This window comes from Peromyscus eremicus, chromosome 2 (assembly GCF_949786415.1).
Source record: "Peromyscus eremicus chromosome 2, PerEre_H2_v1, whole genome shotgun sequence".
Taxonomy (NCBI): domain Eukaryota; kingdom Metazoa; phylum Chordata; class Mammalia; order Rodentia; family Cricetidae; genus Peromyscus; species Peromyscus eremicus.
The window spans coordinates 137,756,482-137,777,373 of NC_081417.1; the positions used below are offsets into that span (position 1 = coordinate 137,756,482).

The 20,892-nt window shown below is 43.5% G+C and overlaps 1 protein-coding gene across 1 annotated transcript in view; it reads left to right on the forward strand.

The window, feature by feature from the left end:
- Clspn (claspin) overlaps positions 1-20,892 on the forward strand; it is a 33,981-nt gene that overhangs the window by 11,277 nt on the left and 1,812 nt on the right. The window contains exons 9-24 of the mRNA XM_059255884.1: positions 3,505-3,696; positions 4,488-4,699; positions 6,163-6,338; positions 6,650-6,714; positions 7,569-7,768; positions 8,092-8,246; positions 9,322-9,551; positions 10,034-10,145; positions 12,425-12,500; positions 12,886-12,983; positions 16,324-16,488; positions 16,592-16,713; positions 17,227-17,354; positions 19,327-19,429; positions 19,975-20,057; positions 20,263-20,424. Of these exons, the coding sequence (XP_059111867.1) occupies positions 3,505-3,696; positions 4,488-4,699; positions 6,163-6,338; positions 6,650-6,714; positions 7,569-7,768; positions 8,092-8,246; positions 9,322-9,551; positions 10,034-10,145; positions 12,425-12,500; positions 12,886-12,983; positions 16,324-16,488; positions 16,592-16,713; positions 17,227-17,354; positions 19,327-19,429; positions 19,975-20,057; positions 20,263-20,424 (2,279 nt within the window). The remainder of the gene's footprint in view (positions 1-3,504; positions 3,697-4,487; positions 4,700-6,162; positions 6,339-6,649; positions 6,715-7,568; positions 7,769-8,091; positions 8,247-9,321; positions 9,552-10,033; positions 10,146-12,424; positions 12,501-12,885; positions 12,984-16,323; positions 16,489-16,591; positions 16,714-17,226; positions 17,355-19,326; positions 19,430-19,974; positions 20,058-20,262; positions 20,425-20,892) is intronic.

Below are 20,892 nucleotides of genomic sequence, written 5' to 3' on the forward strand. Positions count from 1 at the left end.
CAAGTCTATCTTGGTCTACTTAGAGAGTTCTAGGACAGCCAGAGCTATATAGTCAGACCCTGCCTGACTCAAAAAAGTTTAGTTTTCCTTTAAGTATAATTGACGTGAAAGCTTAGTTTCCTGACTAGTCTTTTTCGTGATATTGTAGACATGAAGTTGGAGTCAACATTAAACTTTGATTTAGTATTTTGTTGGGTACTATGTGTACAAGTAAGATACAATCCCTCTTCTCTCTTTTTTCTTCTTTTCTTTTCTTTCTTTTTTTTTTTTTTTTTCTTCGAGACAGGCTTTCTCTGTGTAGTTTTGGTGCCTGTCCTGGATCTTTTTTTTTTTTTTTTTTTTTTCTTGTGGCTGGAGAGACAGCCGTGGGTGCTGGGAACCGAACTCTTATATTTTTGGTTGTGAGCCTAGCCTTTAACGGCTGAGCCATCTCTCCAGCCCCTGTCCTGGATCTTGCTCTGTAGACCAGGCTAGCCTTGAACTCACAGAGATCCACCTGGCTCTGCCTCCCAAGTGCTGGGATTAAAGGCATGTGCTACCGCTGCCCGGCTACAATCCCTCTTCTCAAGGAAATGAAAATATAATGGAGATAGACTATAGGCAAACAGACTATTACCTTACTGGGTGGTAAATAAAATGGTCAGTAAATGTCACTAGAGAAAATGCATAGGAACCCTAGAGCAAATGGCACTTACTTGGATTAGAAATTCAGAGAAGTTTCTGGAAGAAAAAAATAAAACAAAAAAGCCATCAGAGTACTGAAAACTAAGGAGGAGATACCAAGGCAGGGAGGGAGAAGACAGCTTTTCTGGTAGAGACAACTAACTGCAAAAGACATAGATAATAGAAATCACAGGGAGTGCTGGCTGGTGGATTTGAAGGTTGTGGGGAATTGACAATGAAAGGCTAGAGCCTGTAGGAGTTGGGGGCATGTTAGAGCTTTGATTGCTCCTTTTCTAGTAAAGGACCATTGAAAAGTTTTGTTTTTTTAAACAGGGAAAATGAGTCAGTCACTTATTCATTTTAGGGAGTTCAAGCTGATGACTAGCATAGTCGATGCCTTGAAGGGCTCAAGATTGATATTAAGGAGCTGAGCATGATGCCATGTGCCTATAATTGTAGCACTTACAAGGCTGAAGCAGAATTATTGAAAGTTCAAGACCACCCTGGGCAAGTACCAGGCCAGCCAAAGCTACATAGCCAAGCCCCTGTTTCAAAAACCTAAGAAACAGAAAAGGGGGTTGAAGAGATGGCTCAGTGGTCAAGAGCATGTGCTGCTCTTACAGAGGATCCAGGTTCAGTCCTAGTACCCATGTCTGGCAGCCCACAACCACCTGTAACTCCAGTTCCAGGGTTCTGATGCCTCTGGGCCTCCAGGGGCACCTGTAGTCACGTGCACATAAACACACACACACACACACACACACTTAAAATTTTTAAATAAATTTCAAAAAGTACAAACAAGAATGAAAAGAGTGCGGGAGGCAGAGGCAGGCGGATCTTTGTGAGTTCGAGGCCAGCCTGGTCTACAGAGCGAGATCCAGGAAAGGCGCAAAGCTACACAGAGAAACCCTGTCTCGAAAAACCAAAAAAAAAAAAAAAAGAATGAAAAGAGTGATAATATCTCAATTTATCTCCTAGTTAACTTCCATGAGAAAAATGAATGTGGATTTAATTTAATCATGTAGGAAATATACTATTCGTATTCCTTACAAAGGTACAGGAAATAGTCTCTAGCTCTAGTTAGTGGAAATGAGAACAGTGGACCGAAGCTACTGGTATAGACTTGAGCTGGGGCAGAGCTTTTTCACTTGGCAAGAGATGAGAGATACTAGGAAAAGACTGAGGGAGGAGAGTAAGGGATGGTTGAGTCACGTGATGAAGGGCAAAGAGAGTGGTTGCTTCACCGATCCCAAGACAAGAGCCTCGAAAGTCGTCACTTTCTCTAGTTATGAATGAAGGTACTTCCTCAGTATCCTTTTAGGGCCTTAGTGAATTCTTCCTACTCAACTGCTTTGTTTTATTAGCATCAATAATGATCTGCCTATTTGTGTTCCCTTTCTGCTGGTGCCACCTGTTGCTTCCAAGTTTACCGAGCCACTATAAATAGTAGGCAGACTTAGGGTTTCTCTCACTGCTCTTTTGTCTGTAAGTAGAAACAACATCTTTTAGAGTTGTGTTTTTACTGCTAATTATTGTTAGAAACACAATAAAAGGCCAGGTGGCAGTGGTGCATGCCTTAATCCCAGCACTCTGGGAGGCAGAGCCAGGCGGATCTCTGAGTTCGAGGCCAGCCTGGTCTACAGAGTGAGATCCAGGACAGGCTCCAAAGCTACACAGAGAAACCCTGTCTCAAAAAAAATTAAAATTAAAAAAAAAAAAGAAAAAGAAAGAAAGAAACACAATAGAAAAGTTTTGTCTCCATCTTTAGGGCAAGTAAAGAACACATGTAGACGCTAACCATATTACTACTAACATGGGATTTGGATGCATGTTTTTAAAAAATTAACCATTGGCTGGGTGTGCTGGTGCACACCTGTAATCTCAGCACTTAGATGGCAGAGGGAGGAGGAGCAGGAATTCAAGGTAAACCTGGACAACATGAGACTCTGTCTCTAAAAACAGACAAAATAATAAGATCCACCAAAAATAAGCTTTTCATTTTTATACTTTTAAAACTAATCTTGCCTCTTTTTAAAAAGTTACTATTTATTTGTTTCATTTTATATATGTGCTTGAGTATATGAATGTGTACTACGTGTGTGCAGGAGCCCTTGGAGGTCAGAAGGCATTGGATTCCCCTGGAACTGGAGTGCTGGGAACCAAACCCAGGTCCTCTGCAAGAGCAGCCAGTGCTCCTAACCACTGAGCCATCTCTAGCTCCAAATTAAACTTATTTTGTTTTTTGAGACAGTGTCTCACTATGTAGCCCTGGCTGGCCTGAAACTTGCTATGTAGACCAAGATAGCCTTGAACTCATAGAGACACATCTGCCTCTTTAATCCCGAATGCTGGGGTTAAAGGTATATACCACCACACCAGGCTCCAAATTAAGCTTTTTAATAGCTGAAATTCAGGCGAGTTTTTTGTTTTGTTTTTTGTTTTTACTACTGATTTGATACTAAGAATGAAGCAGTGGCTGCAGAGGGCCCAAAGGCACTTGCTGTCAACTCTGTAGACCTGAGTTTGATCTCGGGAACCCACAAGATGAAAAGAAAGAACTGACTCTAATAAGTGTTCTCTGACCTCCACACATGTGCCATGGTGTGCATTCACACACACACAGTGATAAGTGTAATAAAAATTTGCTTTAAAATGTCTGTTTTTTAAAACAGAGAGACAGTATATGAATTTTGTGCAGACCTTAAGAAGCAAGGGGGATTTGGTTTCTCTGTTGTTTTCCTTGATGCTGTTAAGCTGGAAGACGTATCGTTCTTAACTGGAATCTTCAAGGAAAGAGCAGGAGCATGCCAAACTGACGCACTGGTTCACATTTGGGTTTAGAATTGGAAGCCTTGAAGCAGCGCTTCTGGAGACACGCTAATCCAGCAGCCACTCCCAGGCCTCGTCAGATGGTGAATGTGAACATCATAGTGAAGGACTTGGGCAGTGACGGGAAGGAAGAGCTAAAGGCAGATGTGGTGCCTGTGACTTTGGCAGCTGAGAAGCTGGATGAAGCAAGCCACACAAAACCAGGTATTTGTATTTATTATTGAAGGCCCTATTGTAAAAAGACAGAACCTTTTTCCTTGGAGACTTGCACAGTGAGAGATGTGGGGTGGGTACTATAACTTTATTTTTTAAAATGGCACTTACTAAGTAATAAATACTATAGAAAAATGTATAGAGAAGCTAGGCATGGTGGTGCACACAAGTGCACACCCCAGCACTTGGGAGGCTGAGGCAGGAGAATTATCTCTTTTACCAAGCTTACTTTTTAATCGTTTGTCTTTATATAAATTTAGTATGTTGCTGTTTTCTGTCATGGCTTCTTTTGTTACGTTTCCAGCACTGAGACTCAAATTCAGAGCCCCTTGTAGGCTAATCAAGTGATTTTCTACTGAGCTGCATTCCTGTTCCTTAGAGCTCCAGACTTCTGAAGCCTCATTCTCTCCCCACCATCCTTTAAACAGTTACTTATAATTAATTGGGTGTAGACATTGTCTTCTATACTATCCTATGTTAAAATAAGTAAAAGCCAGCTGGGCAGTGGTGGTGCATGCCTTTAATCCCAACACTTGAGGCAGAGACAGGTGGTTCTTTGTGAGTTTGAGGCCAGCCTGATCTGCGGAGCTAGTTCCAGGACGCCAAGGCTACACAAACCCTGTCTGGAAAACAAAAAACATAAGTAAAAGCCTAGAGTACTAAGGTCTTTGGTTTTCCTTTGGGGTGTCTAGAATACAAATAGAGTTACTTAAATTGCATGTTTATTTATTGTATTGTGTAGTCGGTCACATCTACAGTCTACTGATTTTGTTGTTGTTCAGGTGAAAAGCTGCAGATGCTAAAAGCTAAATTGCAGGAGGCAATGAAACTGCGGAGGTTTGAGGAGCGGCAAAAGCGCCAGGCATTATTTAAATTAGATAATGAAGATGGCTTTGAAGAGGAGGAGGAGGAAGAGGAAGAAATGACGGAGGAGTCTGAAGAAGATGGAGAAGAGGAGGTTGAAGAAGAGGAGGAGGATCAAGACATTCCGGAGGTTTGGGGCAATTATGTAATTTTGTTACTTGGTCATGATGTGTAAGAGAAAGTAAGAGTTAAGATTTCTTTATTATGTGTAGGGATGTTTTACCTACAGTGCCTGTGGAGGCTACAATAGGACATTGGATGCTCTGGAACTGCAGTTACAAATGATTGTTAGCTGGTGTTGGGAACTGAAACAGAGTTCTCTGGTCGGCAGAAAGTTTGTTTTTTGTTTTAATGTGTATGTATGTTTTACCTGTATGTATATGTGTGTACCACATGTGTGCCTGGAGTATGGATGAAAATAGCTATCTAAACCAGGTGGTGGTGGTGCACACCTTTAGTCCCTGCACTCAGAGGCAGGTGGATCTCTGTGAGTTTGAGGCTAGCCTTGTCTACAAAGCAAGTTCCAGAACAACCAGGGCTACACAGAGAAACTGTCTCGAAAAAAAAAGAAAGAACTAACAGCTATCTTATATGTGCTCAAAGCTCAGCACATACAGTTCTGTTGGCAATACTGAGTGCCTGCAGTTTACAGCTGTGTGTGTCCTGTTTCTACCTGTTAGTGCATGTACTTTAACGTAGTGCTAATATTGAAAATAACTTTTTTTTTCCCCTTCGAGACAGGGTTTCTCTGTGTAGCTTTGGAGCCTGTCCTGGAACTCACTCTGTAGCCCAGGCTGGCCTCGAACTCACAGAGATCCGCCTGGCTCTGCCTCCCAAGTGCTGGGATTAAAGGTGTGCGCCACCACTGCCCGGCGAAAACAACTTATTAATAAGGACTTTTATGTTTCTCTTCGACCGATATTGAAAAGCGATTATTCTTGTTTAGGTTGAGGTCTGGAATAAGTTCTCAAGCAAGAGGTCTTCCTAAGTTAATCTTATTCCTTACTAAGAAGGGCATTTATAGATGAGCCCTTGGCCCTGTTCCATAGGAGTTTTATGCCCCAGGGGAGGCAATGATTGGTTATGTGGCTGTTAGGTATGAAAAGAGCTCTCTTGTCAGTTGAAAGACATGGTTAGTGTTTAACCCTGAATAAAGAGAAGGCAGCGGCTGAGCTGGACAGCACGTCATAGTCTGTGGTTGACTGTGATCAGTGGTTACTCTTCTTCCTCTAGACCCTTACTACCTTAGTAACATGCTAATCTAATCTTCCTTCATAATTTTGTATTGATTTTGGGAGTGTGAAGTCAGCTAGGCATGGTGATGCACACCTTTAATCCCAGCACTCAGGAGGCAGAAGCAGGTGAATCTCTGTGAATTCCAGGCCATCCTGGTCTACAGAGTGAGTTCATTCTAGTCAGGGAGCCAGGCCCACAGAGTGAGATCCTGTCTCAAGAAACAAAACAAGACAAAAAACCCCAAAAACCAAAAAATAAAAACAACTATAAAGAGTATCAGGGAATGGCATTGCTGAGAGTACCCAGACTGAACTTGTTTCAAGTTCACCTTTTTCTTTTTTTACGTGATTGGCATAGACTACAGAGTTTCTTCTTGGTAGTGAAGATACAGAAACCAAAGATGACAAAGAGACAGACAAAGAAAATACGGATGGCAGTAGTGAAATTGGCAAGTGTGTTGACCTCTCTGTTCCCAAGCCCCTCTCCTCGGATTCCACCTTACTTCTGTTTAAGGACAGCTCTTCCAAGATGGGGTAAGTTATTCAAAGGAAATACAAAATTCTTTTGGGTTTCTAAAGGCTTGTATTTTTTTTTTTTTTAAGGGGTGTGTGTCTGTGTGTGTGGTTATGTGCACATGAGTGCAGGTGCCGGAAGAGGACATTGGATCCCCTGGAGCTGGAGTGAGTCCCTTGATGTGGGACCTGGGAATCGATCTTGGGACCTCTGGAAGAGCAGTGCACACTCTTAACCATGGGGCCGTTTCTCCAGCCCACCCTTTGAATTTCTTACAAGGGAGTAAAGAGTAAGAACAGATACTCAAGCAGTTTACTATTTTATTTTATAGTTACTTTCCTACTGAAGAAAAATCGGAAACAGATGAACACTTGGGCAAGCAGTCTGGCAAACTGGGTAAGTAGTGGTTCTTACGGAAAACTTTTCTTTGTTTCTTTCCTTCCTTCTTTCTTTCTTTCTTTTTTTTTTATTCTAGTGACAGCACATTCTTTTGGGGAGGCCTGGATAAGACAGGGTTTCCCTATGTAGCCTTGGCTGTCTTGGAACTCTGTAGACCAGGCTGGCCTCAAACTCACAGAGATCAGCCTGCCTCTGCCTCCCGAGTGCTGGGATTAAAGGCGTGCACCACCACCTCCCGGCCTACTGTTGTCTTTTTAACATTGACTTATATTTCTTTTATGAGTATTAATGTTTCGCCTGCATGAATGTATGTGACTGGTACTCACAGAGGTCAGAGGTGTTGGATCCCATGGAGCTAGAGTTACAGATGGTTGTAAGCTGCCATGTGGGTGCTGAGAACTGAACCCAGGCCATCTGCAAGAGCAGCAAGGGCTCTTAACTGCAGAGCCATCTTTCCAGCCTCTGGACTGCATTTTTATAGTAGACCATGGGCATATGGTAGCTCCTGAGTGGGTGGGTATATGTTGATTTGTTGATTGAGTGAAATGTAATATTTTTATACATAGATCAAAGAAATGTATATAATTTGATGGACTAATAAAGACTGATGAAAGCCTTAGGCAGAGGAAGAGAAGGAAGAGAATTTCCAGGTATCACAGAGCTCAGAGTAATGAGTCCTGATTACGAAATGCTGTTGTAGTAAATTAATTTACCTTTAACAGAATGATTGGGAGCCCAGAACTTAAGGGGCTTGCCAGTGAATTTTAGTTGTTTGATTCTCAGCTCTTTTTCCTAAACAAATGCACCTATTTCTGTAACCCGACCTTTAAAAGGTATCTCTCCTCTTTTAGATGAAGATGACTCCTGTTCTCTGCTGACAAAGGAGAGCAGCCACAATAGCAGCTTTGAGCTGATTGGCTGCACAATCCCATCCTATCAACCTTGCAACAGACAAACAGGCCGTGGGACCAGTTTTCTCCCTACAGCAGGTGGATTCAGATCCCCTTCCCCTGGGCTGTTTCGAGCCAGTTTGATCAGCTCAGCTTCTAAGGTAAGGTGGTGATAGTTTTCTAATCTCCTCCTCCTTTTACTTCCCACATTGCTAAATAAAGTGTGTCCCAGCCAACCAACTCCCACCACCTTGGTCCTCAGCTTATGTGTGTTCAGCTTTAAAAATCCACCCCCTTTGTGTATTAGCAAGCGTTCTTCTTGCTTAGAGGTATTTTTCCGTGGGCTCCTTTGACTGTGCACTGTCCTCCTCAACTGTAGTTGCCTGAGAGCAGATGACACAGTGCAAGCAGCAGCTTCTGTTGTTGTCATGACACTGAATGGCATTTGTAAAATGTTTTGCTATTGTTTTTGTTTTGGTGCCAGAGTTCAGGGAAACTGTCTGAGCCTTCACTTCCCATAGAGGATTCCCAGGATCTGTACACCGCCTCCCCAGAGCCTAAGACACTTTTCCTCGGAGCAGGAGACTTCCAGTTCTGTTTAGAAGATGACACTCAGAGCCAACTGTTGGATGCAGATGGGTAGGTAGTTTTGTGTTTCTGTGGGTGGGAATGGGGCTGGGTGCTGCTTAATTCTGTTTAAAAATAAAATGAGCTTCTGTCACTCCATCTGGGCTTTCTCTTCTGAGAAAGAGAAGGTGTGCCGACCAGTAGTCTTATATTCTACGAGTTTGAACAAAGTCTCAGAAAAGAAAATGTAAATAACCTCTTGCTGACATTCCGACCCTCTGATCTTGTTTCAAACATATAGATATTGTAAGTGCTTTCTCTGTTCATTTCTCTTTTCTGATTGTGGGGTAAGATTGGGATATAACACCCATCCCTAGAAGCCAACCTTTGTACCTTACCTTTTGACAAAACTTCCCTACCCTCTTTCGGTTAGCATGAGGCTAATGTTTGGATCTTGTTTTCTGGGGTGAGGCGCAGTGTGCTGGTCACTTTTCTCATCGCTCTGATAAACCTGACAAACAACTCAAAGAAGGAAAGGGACTTGTGTCTTATGGTTCCAGGGGACACCGTGTGTCACGGCAGGTCAGTCACGGTGGCTGGAGCAGAAGGCACTGGGCACATGGCCGCCACAGTCAGGAAGAAGAAAGCAACAAGTGCTTCCGTTCAGCTCCTTTTCTCTTTTTCAATCAGGCCAGGACCCCAGCCCATGGAATAGTGCCGCCCACAGTCAGGGTGGGTCTCCTACCTCAGTTAACCTAATCTAAATGATCCCTTGAAGACAGGTTTGTTTCCATGGTGATTCTAAGCTCCATCAAGTTGAAATTCACATCAACTTCTTTTTGCTTTTCTTTTTATAGTTTTTTCAAAATTACATTTTGTTTATCCTGTGTGTGTATACGTGTGAGCACATATGTGCCACAGTACACGTGAGAAGATCATAGGACAGCTTGCTGCCGTTGGCTCCCTCCACCATGTGGATCCTGGGGATTGAACTCGTATCATCAGGCTTGGCAGCAAGCACCTTTATCCACTCAGCCATCTTGCTGGTTGCGTTCAGCTTCTAACCCTAGTGTTGGAAATCAGGCAGTTTTTACCTGCAGTTTTGTCTCTTCTCTGGGTAATTTCTGACACTTCATTGTGCTTGTAGATTTTTAAACATTAGAAATCACCGGAATCGATATCAAGCTTTGAAGCCTCAGTTGCCCCTGGCCAGTATGGATGAGAACGCCATGGATGCCAACATGGATGAGCTGCTGGATTTGTGTACTGGACAGTTTACATCTCAGTCTGAAGAGAAATGTCCACCTAGGAAGAATAGCAAAAAAGAAGACATGGAGGAACTTCTGAATCTTTGCTCAGGCAAATTTCCTTCTCAAGGTAAATATTCAGTGAAAGTTTCCGGCTTACCACAGCCAGACAGCTTACATCAGCATCCCTGAAAGGAAGCCCTTGCCCCTCGAAGTGAGTGCACAGAAAACAGGCATGTGATGGAATTCACTCTTAGTTCTTCACTTTTATAGCTCTTCCTTTCTTAGAATGACAGTGTCAACTAAGAAATGCTTTAGCTTTGGCCCAAGTTAACCTGTATACAAAGCTTAAAACCTCATCTGATATATAGTAAATGTTGCATGCTGGAATAGGATGTAGGCTCTGTGAGGTAATTGGGTGTTTGTTTTGTTCATTACTGTCTTCCTGTGGCTACCTTCCTACACAGAAAGTAGGAGGATTTGTTGAAAGAATGGATAGTGAACTTTTCAACATTTTATCTAAATCCTGAACTGAGCTGGACGGTCTTTAGATGGCCAGGGAGAGTAAAGGTGTCATCTCCTTCCTCACTGATCTTTTCCTTGTTGAGGTAGACGCCTCCCCTGTGGCTCCACTGGAGCTGAGCAAGCAGGAGAAGGAGAGCAGCACGGATGACCCCATGGAAGAGGCACTTGCTCTTTGCTCTGGCTCTTTCCCGACAGACAGGTGAGTCCCAAAGACTGGTGGGAACTTGGGAAGATAAAACCCTAGGATCTGATTCTCCGGGTTCAGCGATAAACTAAATAACTCTGGGAAGGAAAATCAGAGATATTGCCTCACATCCATTAGAATGATTACAGTTTTATATAAACAACTAAGTATCAGTGAAGATAAGAAAAATCTATTTACCATTGGTGAGCTGCTAGAAAAAACAGTATTACCATCTGATCCAGCAACTCCACTTAGGTTCAAAAGAAGTGTAAGTGGTAGGTGTGGTAGCCTATAATCTCAGCACTGGGAAGACTGAGGCAGGAGGATTGTGAATTCCAGACCAGCCTAGCGTAGACATTGAAATTCTATCTCAAAGGAGAGAGAGACACACACAGACTTAAAAGTAAAAATTCAAGTGGGCAGGTGTGGTGGTATGCACCTATAACTCTAGCACTTAGGTGGTAAAGGGAGTAGGATCAGGAGTTCAAGGTCATCTTCAGCTGTATACAGAGCTCCAGGCCAAGTGAGTGACATGGGAAAGACCTGCCTGCAAACCAGAAAGCCTGGTGTGTGTGTGCCTAATCCAATATTCAGGAAGCAGGAGCAAGAGAATCAGAAGTTAGGGCCAGGTAAATGGCTCAGTGGGTAAGGTTTCTTGTCTTCAAGCCTAAAGACCTGAGTTCAGTCCCTGGTGTCTACCATGGTAGGAGAGAACTGACTCCCACAAGTTGTCCTCTGAACTCCATATATGCAGGCAATGGTATGCATGCAGTTACAGATGCACACGTTGGTGCATGCACACACATTAAATAAGTAAATGTATAAATAAATAAAGGCAAAAAAGTTTAAGGCTAGCCTCAGCTACATGAATTCCTTTCTCATAAATAAATGAATAAAATAGGTTTTTATACTTTGTGTTTAATATTGTTTGATAATAGCCAAAATGAAGAGGAATGGCAGTGGCCTGCCATCTGAGTTAAGGTGATTATTACTGTGATAAACACCGTGACAAAAAGCAAACTGGGGAGGAAAGGGTTTATTTGGCTTACACTTCCACCTCGCTGTCATCGTCAAAGGAAGTCAGGACAGGAACTCAAGTGGGGCAGGATCCTGGAGACAGGAGCTGATGCAGAGGCATGGGGGATGCTCTATGGTTTGTTCCCTATGGCTTGCTCAGCCTGCTTTCTCAGCACCCCTGCCCCACCCCCATCAATCCTTCTTTTGAAAAATGCCCCTGTAGGTTTGCACACTGCTCTATCTTACTGAGGCATCTTCTCAACTGAGGCTCCCTCTCTGGTGATTATAGCTGTGTCAGGTTGACATCAAACTAGCCAGCACATCTGCTAAATACAATTTATACACATTAAATGGCTTTAAAAAGAAGGAAATTTGTTTTTGTTGTCTGAGACTAGGTCTTCCTATGCATCCCAGACTGGTCTGGAATTTAGTGTTAGTTCAGGCTGACTTCAAACCAGTGATCCTTCTGCCTCATCCTCCAAGTGTGTACCACCATACCCAGCCCAACAGGAAGGGAATTATGACACATGCCTCACCATGGAGGAACCAGGGAGGTGTTATGCTAGGAGTAAGAACTATTTGTCATAGAAGGATAGCTACTGTATAAGTCCACTTCTGTATGGTCTTTGGAATAGGCAGTTTTATGTAGACAGGAAGTGGGGAGAGAGGGTGAAGATCTGTCTAACGGATGTAGAGTGTTTAATAACTATTTGACTTTGGAAGCTGCTTATATGAAAGTATCAACATACTTGTTTTGTTTTGTTTTTGAGATAGAGTCTCACTGTCTAGCTCTGGATGGCCTGGAACTCACTATATAGACCAGACTAGCCTCAAACTCACAGAGATCTGCCTGCTTCTGACTTCTTTAATCTTCGGATTAAAGATGCCACCACACCTAGCTCATATGAATATACTTAAAAATAAACTGTTGGTTTTTCTTTTTTTTTTTTGAGACAGAGTCTCACTGTATGGCTCTGAATGTCCTGGAACTCGCTTTGTAGAAAGGGCTAGCCTCAAACTCACAGAGCTCCTCCAGCCTCTACCTCCCAAGTGCTGAGATTAAAGACATGTATCACTATGCCTGAGCATGACTAGACTTTCTAGTGAGCCCATCCTGGGCATCCCTATCTCTGCTTTATGAGGCTGTAATTACAGAAGGCAAAATACCTTGTTTCCTGTTTCTTAAGGAAATTACTGGTGTTGCTAAATGTCTTAAATTCTTGACTTAGCTGGCTGCTTGTAGTTCGATTTTAGTAACTTAGTGATTTGTCTTCTAGGGAGGAAGAGGGTGAAGAGGAAGAATTTGGAGACTTTCAGCTTGTTTCAAAGGAAAACGAATTTGCTAGTGATGAGGTGAGTGTGGCAGGAACACAGCCAATTTCCACACACTGCTTCCCTCGGGTTCCTGCTTTTACATCATCAGTGTTTGCAAATTCTGAGTTGAGCGTCTTACCAGAAGCAATGTCCTATGATGAAGCATGGGGACAGGACTTCACAAATCCTCTTGTTGCTTTTTGGTTTTGTCTCATGGCACTGGAGCTCAAACCCAGGACCATGTGCCTGTAATCCCACCACTTGGGATTATATGACAAGACCCTGTCTACAAAATAAATAAATTTAAAAACAGGAGAAAGAGCACACAAACTTTTATTATATGCTCAAAGCACGACAGCATTTACTTCCTGTGGTCCATATTTTTATTGTGTGCAACTCTGCGTGTGATGTTCTAACTGTGCAGGATGAACACAGTGACTCCGGTGATGAAGAGCTGGCCCTGGACCAGGAAGATGATGAAGAAGAGCTCCTAAAGCAGTCGGAGAAGATGAAAAGGCAAATGTAGGTGTTCTGTCCGTTCCTCCTCCTCCTAGACAGTTCTCCTAGGTTGACGTATAGCTTGCTACCATTTTACATAAACTTGCTGGTTTGGTTTCTGCTTTTTGTGGTTACCATAAATTAAATAAATGCTTTGTGGATTCTAGGTGAATGAGATGACGTGGCAGGTAAAAGTGCTTCCTTTGTAACCCTGTCTAAGTTCAATCTCTAGACCCCACAGTGAAAGGAGAAAACCAGCTCCCGAAAGTTGTCCTGTGCCCTCCACACCTGTGCCATGGCACACAAATTAATAGTGTTTAAAAATCCTTCTATGGCCACTTCTTGAGTACTTACGTCACATCTGTACTAAATATCTCTTGTTACCTCCCAGACCTGATGACCCTCTCAGTAGTGTTGCTTCTACACTTCTTGTGTCCTGGATGTCCTCTTTGTACTCAGGTGTGGTCTGGCTGTTTGCTGGATGGGTACTACTATCTGTCACCCAAGATGACAAGAGCTGAATCACTTCCTATAACTGAAGGACCTCGTGAATAACTGACATTGCCCAGAACTTTGCTCCTATGAATTGCTGACATTCCTGGTTTTCTTGATTCTTGTCTTGGACAAATGGCCCATTTAATTTTTTTGTTATTTTTGTCTCCCCCCCCCCCCCCCCCCCCCCCCCGGAGTTGAGGACCAAACCCATGGCCTTGCACTTGCTAGGCAAGCGCTCTGCCTCTGAGCTAAATCCCCAATCTCCCATTTTATTTTTTGGTATTTGTCACTCTGGTCATATTTTAGAGCATTCAGAAAAACTGTATGGAAGCCGGGCATGGTGGTGCATGTCTTTAATCCCAGCACTCGGGGGGGGGGGGGGGGGGGGCAGAGACAGGTAGATCTCTGTGAATTCGAGGTCAGCCTGGTCTACAGATCAAGTTCCAGGACAGTCAGAGCTACACAGTGAAACCCTGTCTTGGAAAACAAAAACAAAAACAAAAACAGATGGACAGATGGACTTACAGGTGGACAGCCAGACAGGTTGGAAGTGTAGCTCAATAGTAGAGCACTGCCTGGTGTGCACAAGGCTCTGGATTTATCCCCAGCACCATAAACATGAAGGGAGGAAGGGTGAATAGGAAGGAAGAGGGAGGGAGGGAAAAAATAAGGTAGTTATTCATATTGATTGGCCAGAATGTTGTGAAAGTGTTGATAATGATTTCTTCATAACTTTTTATGCAAATGTTTTTACACAACTGAGATTTAAATAATTTCCCTATGTGTTTAATTTTGCATCTTGACTTTACCTCCTTGTAGCATATCCATGGTTTTTTGGGAGTTTTGTTTTTGGGAGTAGAGGAGGTTAGTTTTTCGAGACAGGGTTTCTCCATGTAGCCTTGGCTGTCCTAGAACTCATCTATAGACCAGGATGGCCTTAAACTCAGAGACCCAACTGCCTGCCTCTGGCTGCCAAGTGCTGGGATTAAAGGTGTGTGCTGCCAGCACCCAGCTATGACATCACCACTCAGCCTATAGTATTTTATGATTTTAAAGAATTTTCACAAACGTAATTCTAATAAATGTTCGGTAACATATAGCACATGTATGATTTTTGGATTCATATCCAGATGTTTGAGATTTTTTTTGGCTGGTAGAGGTCGCAGTGTGCCATAGCCTGGCAGCTTTCTCTAATCTCGGCAATATGGAAACTCTTTCCTTCCCCAGCAAAGTTTCCTGCTCTCTACCTAGTCTTTTCTGGAGGATGGCCCTGGGCCTGGAGGCCTGACCTTATCTGAAAGCTCTCTAAACCAGATGCCTGTCTCTAAAACCAGATGCCTGATTCATCTTTAGCTTGACCCTTAGCACAGATCCCTGATAACAAGACTTCTGCTATAGGATCCTACTGCCATATACTAAGTCCTGTGGTAGGAGTGTGCCACTTAATGCAAATGAGGGTTTTGCCCCCAGGCTCCCCAGTCCTATATTCCCTATACTCTGGAATAAAGTTGAGCTGATTCACCGAAGTCTGTCTCCTGGAGGCCGTGCACAAAGCTTTCTGTCGCCCCTTCTGTCTCTTTCTCCTCAAGGACTGATGGCCGACAGGCTGAGAGGGAAAGAGGACCCCCACCAGAATATCCTGTTGATCTCTGTTGGATTTATACTGTTGCTTTCAGCCTGTTGTTACATTCTCTCTCTCTCTCTCTCTCTCTCTCTCTCTCTCTCTCTCTTTTTTTTTCTTTTTTGGTTTTTCAAGATAGGGTTTCTCTGTGTAGTTTTGGTGCCTGTCCTGAATCTCACTCTGTAGACCAGGTTGGCCTCGAACTCACAGAAACCCACCTGGCTCTACCTCCTGAGTGCTGGGATTAAAGGTGTGCGCCACCACCGCCCGGCCCCTTCTATCTTCTATAGACACTGTAAGCATGTGGTACACAGACATACACTCAAGAAAAATACTCGTACATATAAAATAATCCAAAAATTTAAAAGGGTTGGTTGGTTTGGTTGGTGGGTTGTTTGGTTTTTCTAAGAGTCAGAACAAGCTGGGAGCATGTGGGCCAGCTAGCCTGGAGTATCCAATACAGCAGCTGAAATAAAAACCCTGTTTCAACTAGGTGGAAGGCTGTAGAATGGACTCCCACAAGGTGTCCCCAGACCTCTGTGTGAAGACACACAAAATACATTTTAAAAGTTTCTGCCTGTAGGATTATCCAAGCTGGGTTAAGTGCCACCTACTTGTGGGAACTTGAGTAAACTGATCTCTCTGAGCGTCATTAAATGATTTCTATACAAACGTCTCTAGTTCCTTCCAGAACTAGTGGCATTTTTAGTGTTATAGCTTCCATTCTCCTTGGACTTCTCTTTCTTAACTATAAAATGGCAGAGGTAATAGTACACGTTCCTAAGATAATAAGATAATGGTAATACCTATAAAGTACAGCTATTAGCACATAGTATAGGTTAAGTGACCACTTAATTATCAAAAAATTATTTGAGATAATATCAAAATGTATAAATTTAAGCCTGTTATTATTGATGATTCTATGTTCTGCTTTTTTTAAATTTATTAATTCTTTGGCTACTTCATACATGTATATGATGCAGTCTGCTCACATTCATTCCTCTACCCTCTCACTCTCCCCCCGCATCCTGACAGCCATCACCCCGCCCCCCCTTTACCCCACCAAGCCCATCCTACTCACATCTTTTTGTTTTTGCTTTGTGACTTATGGATTTAATGAGGGCCACTCACATGGGGCTATCCACTAGAGCATAGATAACTCACAGTGGCTTCCTGCTTTCCTTCCTGTGCCCACAGTCTGTGTAGATGGTCTTTGTCTGGTTTCTAATCTTTCAAATTGCTTTCTAGGAGACTGAAGAAATACCTGGAAGATGAGGCAGAGGTGTCGGGAAGTGATGTGGGAAGTGAAGACGAGTATGATGGGGAAGAGATTGACGAATACGAAGAAGACGTCATTGATGAAGTGCTTCCTTCTGATGAGGAACTGGAGAGTCAGATCAAGAAAATACACATGTTAGTATCCCAACAAACCCTTCTAAGCAATAGGGCGCCTCAAGGTGGCCGATTTATCAGGCAGGAAGGTCCTGGTATCGAGCATTTGGTTTTTCTGTTGCAGGAAAACCATGTTGGATGATGATAAGCGACGACTGCGGTTATACCAGGAGAGGTACCTTGCTGACGGGGATCTGCACAGCGATGGGCCTGGACGAACGAGAAAATTCCGGTGGAAACACATAGGTATCTATGTGTGTATATTTGTCTACTTTAAGATGGTAAATGGAAATCACAAGTGAACCAGAGATTTAGCTCAGTTGGTAGAGCGCTTACCTAGAGTACTGAGGTCCTGGGTTCGAGGCCAGCCTGGTCTACAGAGTATTTCAGGACAGTTAGGGCTACACAGAGAAACCCTGTCTCAAAAAAAAAAAAAAAAAATCAGAAAAGAGAGATCGAAACGAGGCATGCCTGTAATCCCAAGATTTGGGAGGTGGAGGGAGAACAATTGGGAGTCAAGATCATCTTTAGCTCCATAACAAGTTCAATGCCAACCTGGCTACCTGCAACCCTTTCTGGGAAAAAACACACACAAACGAAACATGGTAGCCATAGCTGTTTTAAAAGAACCATCGATTTTCTTTTGTGGCTGGGAAAGGTTTATGTCAATGTGCAGCAGCTATAGGCTTGTTTTGTGTCTGTCTGTCTGATCACTCTGTGAGGATCACAAAATGCTAACGCCTTGCCTCTTTCCTTTAGATGATGCCTCCCAGATGGATCTGTTCCACAGAGACTCTGATGACGATCAGACTGAAGAACAGCTTGACGAGACTGAAGCCAGGTGGAGAAAGGAGCGAATTGAACGAGAGCAGTGGCTTCGGGAACAGGTAGAAAGCATCCGAGAAAATTGCCCGTTTTGACCACCTTTAAGGGGGCAAAGATTCAGCTGCTTCACCAGCCATGAGACTTAAACAACAACATACCTAAGTTTAATCTTGGGGTTTGCTTGTTTTGTTTTGTTTTGGTTTTTTTGAGACAGGGTTTCTCTGTGTAGTTTTGGTGCCTGTCCTGGATCTCACTCTGTAGACCAGGCTGGCCTCAAACTTGCAGAGATCCGCCTGCCTCTGCCTCTTGAGTGCTGGGATTAAAGGCGTGCGCCACCACTGCCCGGCTAGGGTTTTTTTTTTTTTTTTTTTGGTTTTTCGAGACAGGGTTTCTCTGTGTAGCTTTGCGCCTTTCCTGGAACTCACTTGGTAGCCCAGGCCGGCCTCGAACTCACAGAGATCCGCCTGGCTCTGCCTCCCGAGTGCTGGGATTAAAGGCGTGCGCCGCCCGGCAGGTTTGCCTTTTTTTTGCGCTGAAAAGGTTACCATAGTCAACTCTCTAGCTAACTATCCAATTAAAAAAAAGATATATATATTTTAAGGCTGAGAGTTGTGTCGCATGCCTTTATCCCAGCTGTTACATGGCAGAGGCAGGTGGATCTCTGTGAATTCCAAGCCAGCCCAAACTACAGAGACCTTGTCTCAAAAAAATAAATAAAATAATACTTTTGTAAATTATGTGTATATGAGGTGGGGGAGGTGCATGTAAGTACAGTGTCTGTGGAGGCCAGAAGAAGGCATCAGATCCCCTGGAACTAGAGTTACAGGCAGTTTTGAGCTATTACATGGGTGCTGGGAACTGAACTTGGGTCTTCTAGAGAAGCAGCACATGGCTTTTAACCACTTAGCCACTTCTAACCATTCAGCCATCTCTCCAGCCCTTTTATCTTTTTGATCTAAGGTAGCAGAGGTTGTAAAAAAGAAAACAAATGTTGTCTCAGTAACCTGACTTTACACCTCAGCCAGTGTTAACTTCTTTTCTAATATATATAATTTTTTTTTGAGGCAGGGTCTCACTATGTATCTCTGGCTGTCCTAGAACTCACTATGTAGATCAGGTTGGCCTCAAATTCACAAAGGTCCACATGTTTCTGCCTCCTGAGTGCTGGGATTAAAGGTGTGAGCCACCGGGCTGGAGAGATGGCTCAGAGGTTAAGAGCACTGGCTGTTCTTCCAGAGGACCTGAGTTCAATTCCCAGCAACCACATGGTGGCTCACAACCATCTGTAATGAGATCTGGTGCCCTCTTCTGGCCTATAGGCATATGTGCAGACAGAACACTGTATACATTAAAAAAAAAAAGAGGTGTGAGCCACCATTCCAACCTTTAGTTTTATATCATTATTTTATTTTTTTATTTATTTTTTTTTTAATGGTGGCACACACCTTTATTTATATTTTTTTTTTAAAGATTTATTTATTTATTATGTATGCGGAAGAGGGCGCCAGATCTCATTACAGATGGTTGTCAGCCACCATGTGGGTGCTGGGAATTGAACTCAGGACCTCTGGAAGAACACTTGGTGCTCTTAACCTCTGAGCCATCTCTCCAGCCCCTATATCATTATTTTATGTATATGGGTATTTTACCTGCAAGTATGTCTGTGCACCACATGTGTGCCAACAGAGCCCAGAAGAGAGTGTTAGCCTCCCTGCCCTCCATTTATGAGCTGCCCTGTGGGTACTGAGAGTTGAACCCAGATCCTCTGGAAGAGCTGCCAGTGCTTTTAGTTACTGAGCCATCTCTCCAGCTCCTGTAAGTTGACTATTTAGGGGAGCTGTAATAAGCATCATCATCATCATCATCATCTTATGTTTTATGAGTTCGTTTGGAAGACAGGCTGGCCTGGAACTCATTATGTATCCCAGACTGGCCTCAACCTCATGATAATCCTCCTGCCTCAGCTTTTCAAGTGCTGGGGTTATAGGCATGTGCCACCACCCCTGGCTAATCCTGTATGGTCTTCATATTCAGGCTCAACAGGGGAAAATTGCTGCTGACGAAGACGACATTGGGGAAGACAGTCAGTTTATGATGCTCGCCAAGAAAGCTACAGCCAAGGCACTGCAGAGGAATGGTGAGCTCTGACTTCTCTTTAGGCCTGGCTGCTTGGATTGTCAGTGCTGGAGCTTAGGAGGGGACTCTAGCCTTCAGGGACTGTGGCGGCTAATGTAATTCTGTCATACTGTCTTAAAGGGGCCACCGAGGTAAGGGGAGGCAGAGGTTGGCTCTAAGCTGTTGGTCAGTAGAGTTGTACTTTGGTTTGTGTAGCTTGTCGTAAAGGTTGCTGGTGAATTGTGGCTTCTCTTTGAGTTGCCCAGGGTTTATATGCTCAGGTATTGGAGCTGAGATTGAACATAGGTGTGTTGAACGCCATAAATGGACTGTTAGGTACTGCTCCTCACTCACCAACTGCTGTTTTTCCTTAAGTTAGTCCTTGTTCATGATTAACTGATAATCTTGACTTCATTGTCTCATCAGTGACACTTGCTATAGTTTTAAGGTCACGAATATAAAATAAACAGTTCTTACATCAGCTTTTAAGTCTTCTTAGCTTGTTTGAATGTAGAGGGAATTCTACCCGGCTTTGCCCAGACACTTCTCTCTCTGTTTTCTTTCCAGCCAGTCGGGCTGGGGTTGTTCAGGAGTCAAAGTCTGTGCCCAGTAATCCTTTTGAAGCCATCAGACCAGGAAGTGCTCACCAGGTTAGTCGGGACCCTGTTAATCTGATGTCACGGTCTCACAGTCTGTAGATCATGGTGTCACTCAGTGAGGGAGGTGGCCACAGGAAGTGGGAAGGTCTTGCTTAAGGTAGAAAAGCATCCCTTCAGTACGGGCGAGGCAGACAGGGTTAGATTTGCTTCTTTTCAGCATTTGCAGTTTTGTATCAGGTATCTCTTCTTTCCTCAGCTGAAGATGGGCTCCTTGCTAAACCAGCCCAAGACTGTGCTTCAGAAACTCTCTGCCCTGTCTGACCTCAACCCCAGCGCTCCCCGAAACTCAAGAAACTTTGTCTTTCATACACTTTCTCCTACCAAGGCCGAGGCAGCAAAGGAATCATCTAAGCCTCAGGTAGGGAATTTAAAAACTGATGTGGTGCTTTCCAAATAGTGTTTATTTGTGGGAAGTTTGTTCTGTTTTGTTTTCTAAGATTTGTTTGTATTTTACTTGCATGTATGTGCATGCACTATGTGTGTGTCTAGTACCTGGGGAGGCCAGAAGAGGGTGCCCGATCCCCTAGAACTGGAATTACAGCTGTAAGTTACCATGTGGGAATGGAGTCTGGTCCTCTGTAAGACAAGCAAATATCTTAACCCCTGGGCCATCTCTCCAGCCTCAGACTTATTTGTTTTAATTTTTAAAATATTTGTGTGTGTGTGTGTGTGTGTGTGTGTGTGTGTGTGTGAGAGAGAGAGAGAGAGAGAGAGAGAGAGAGAGAGAGAGAGAGAGAGAGATGAAGAGAGGAAGAGAGACAGACAGAGCTGGTTTAGTGGGCAAGAGGACTTGCTGTGCAGGCATGAGGACTTGAGTCTGAATCCT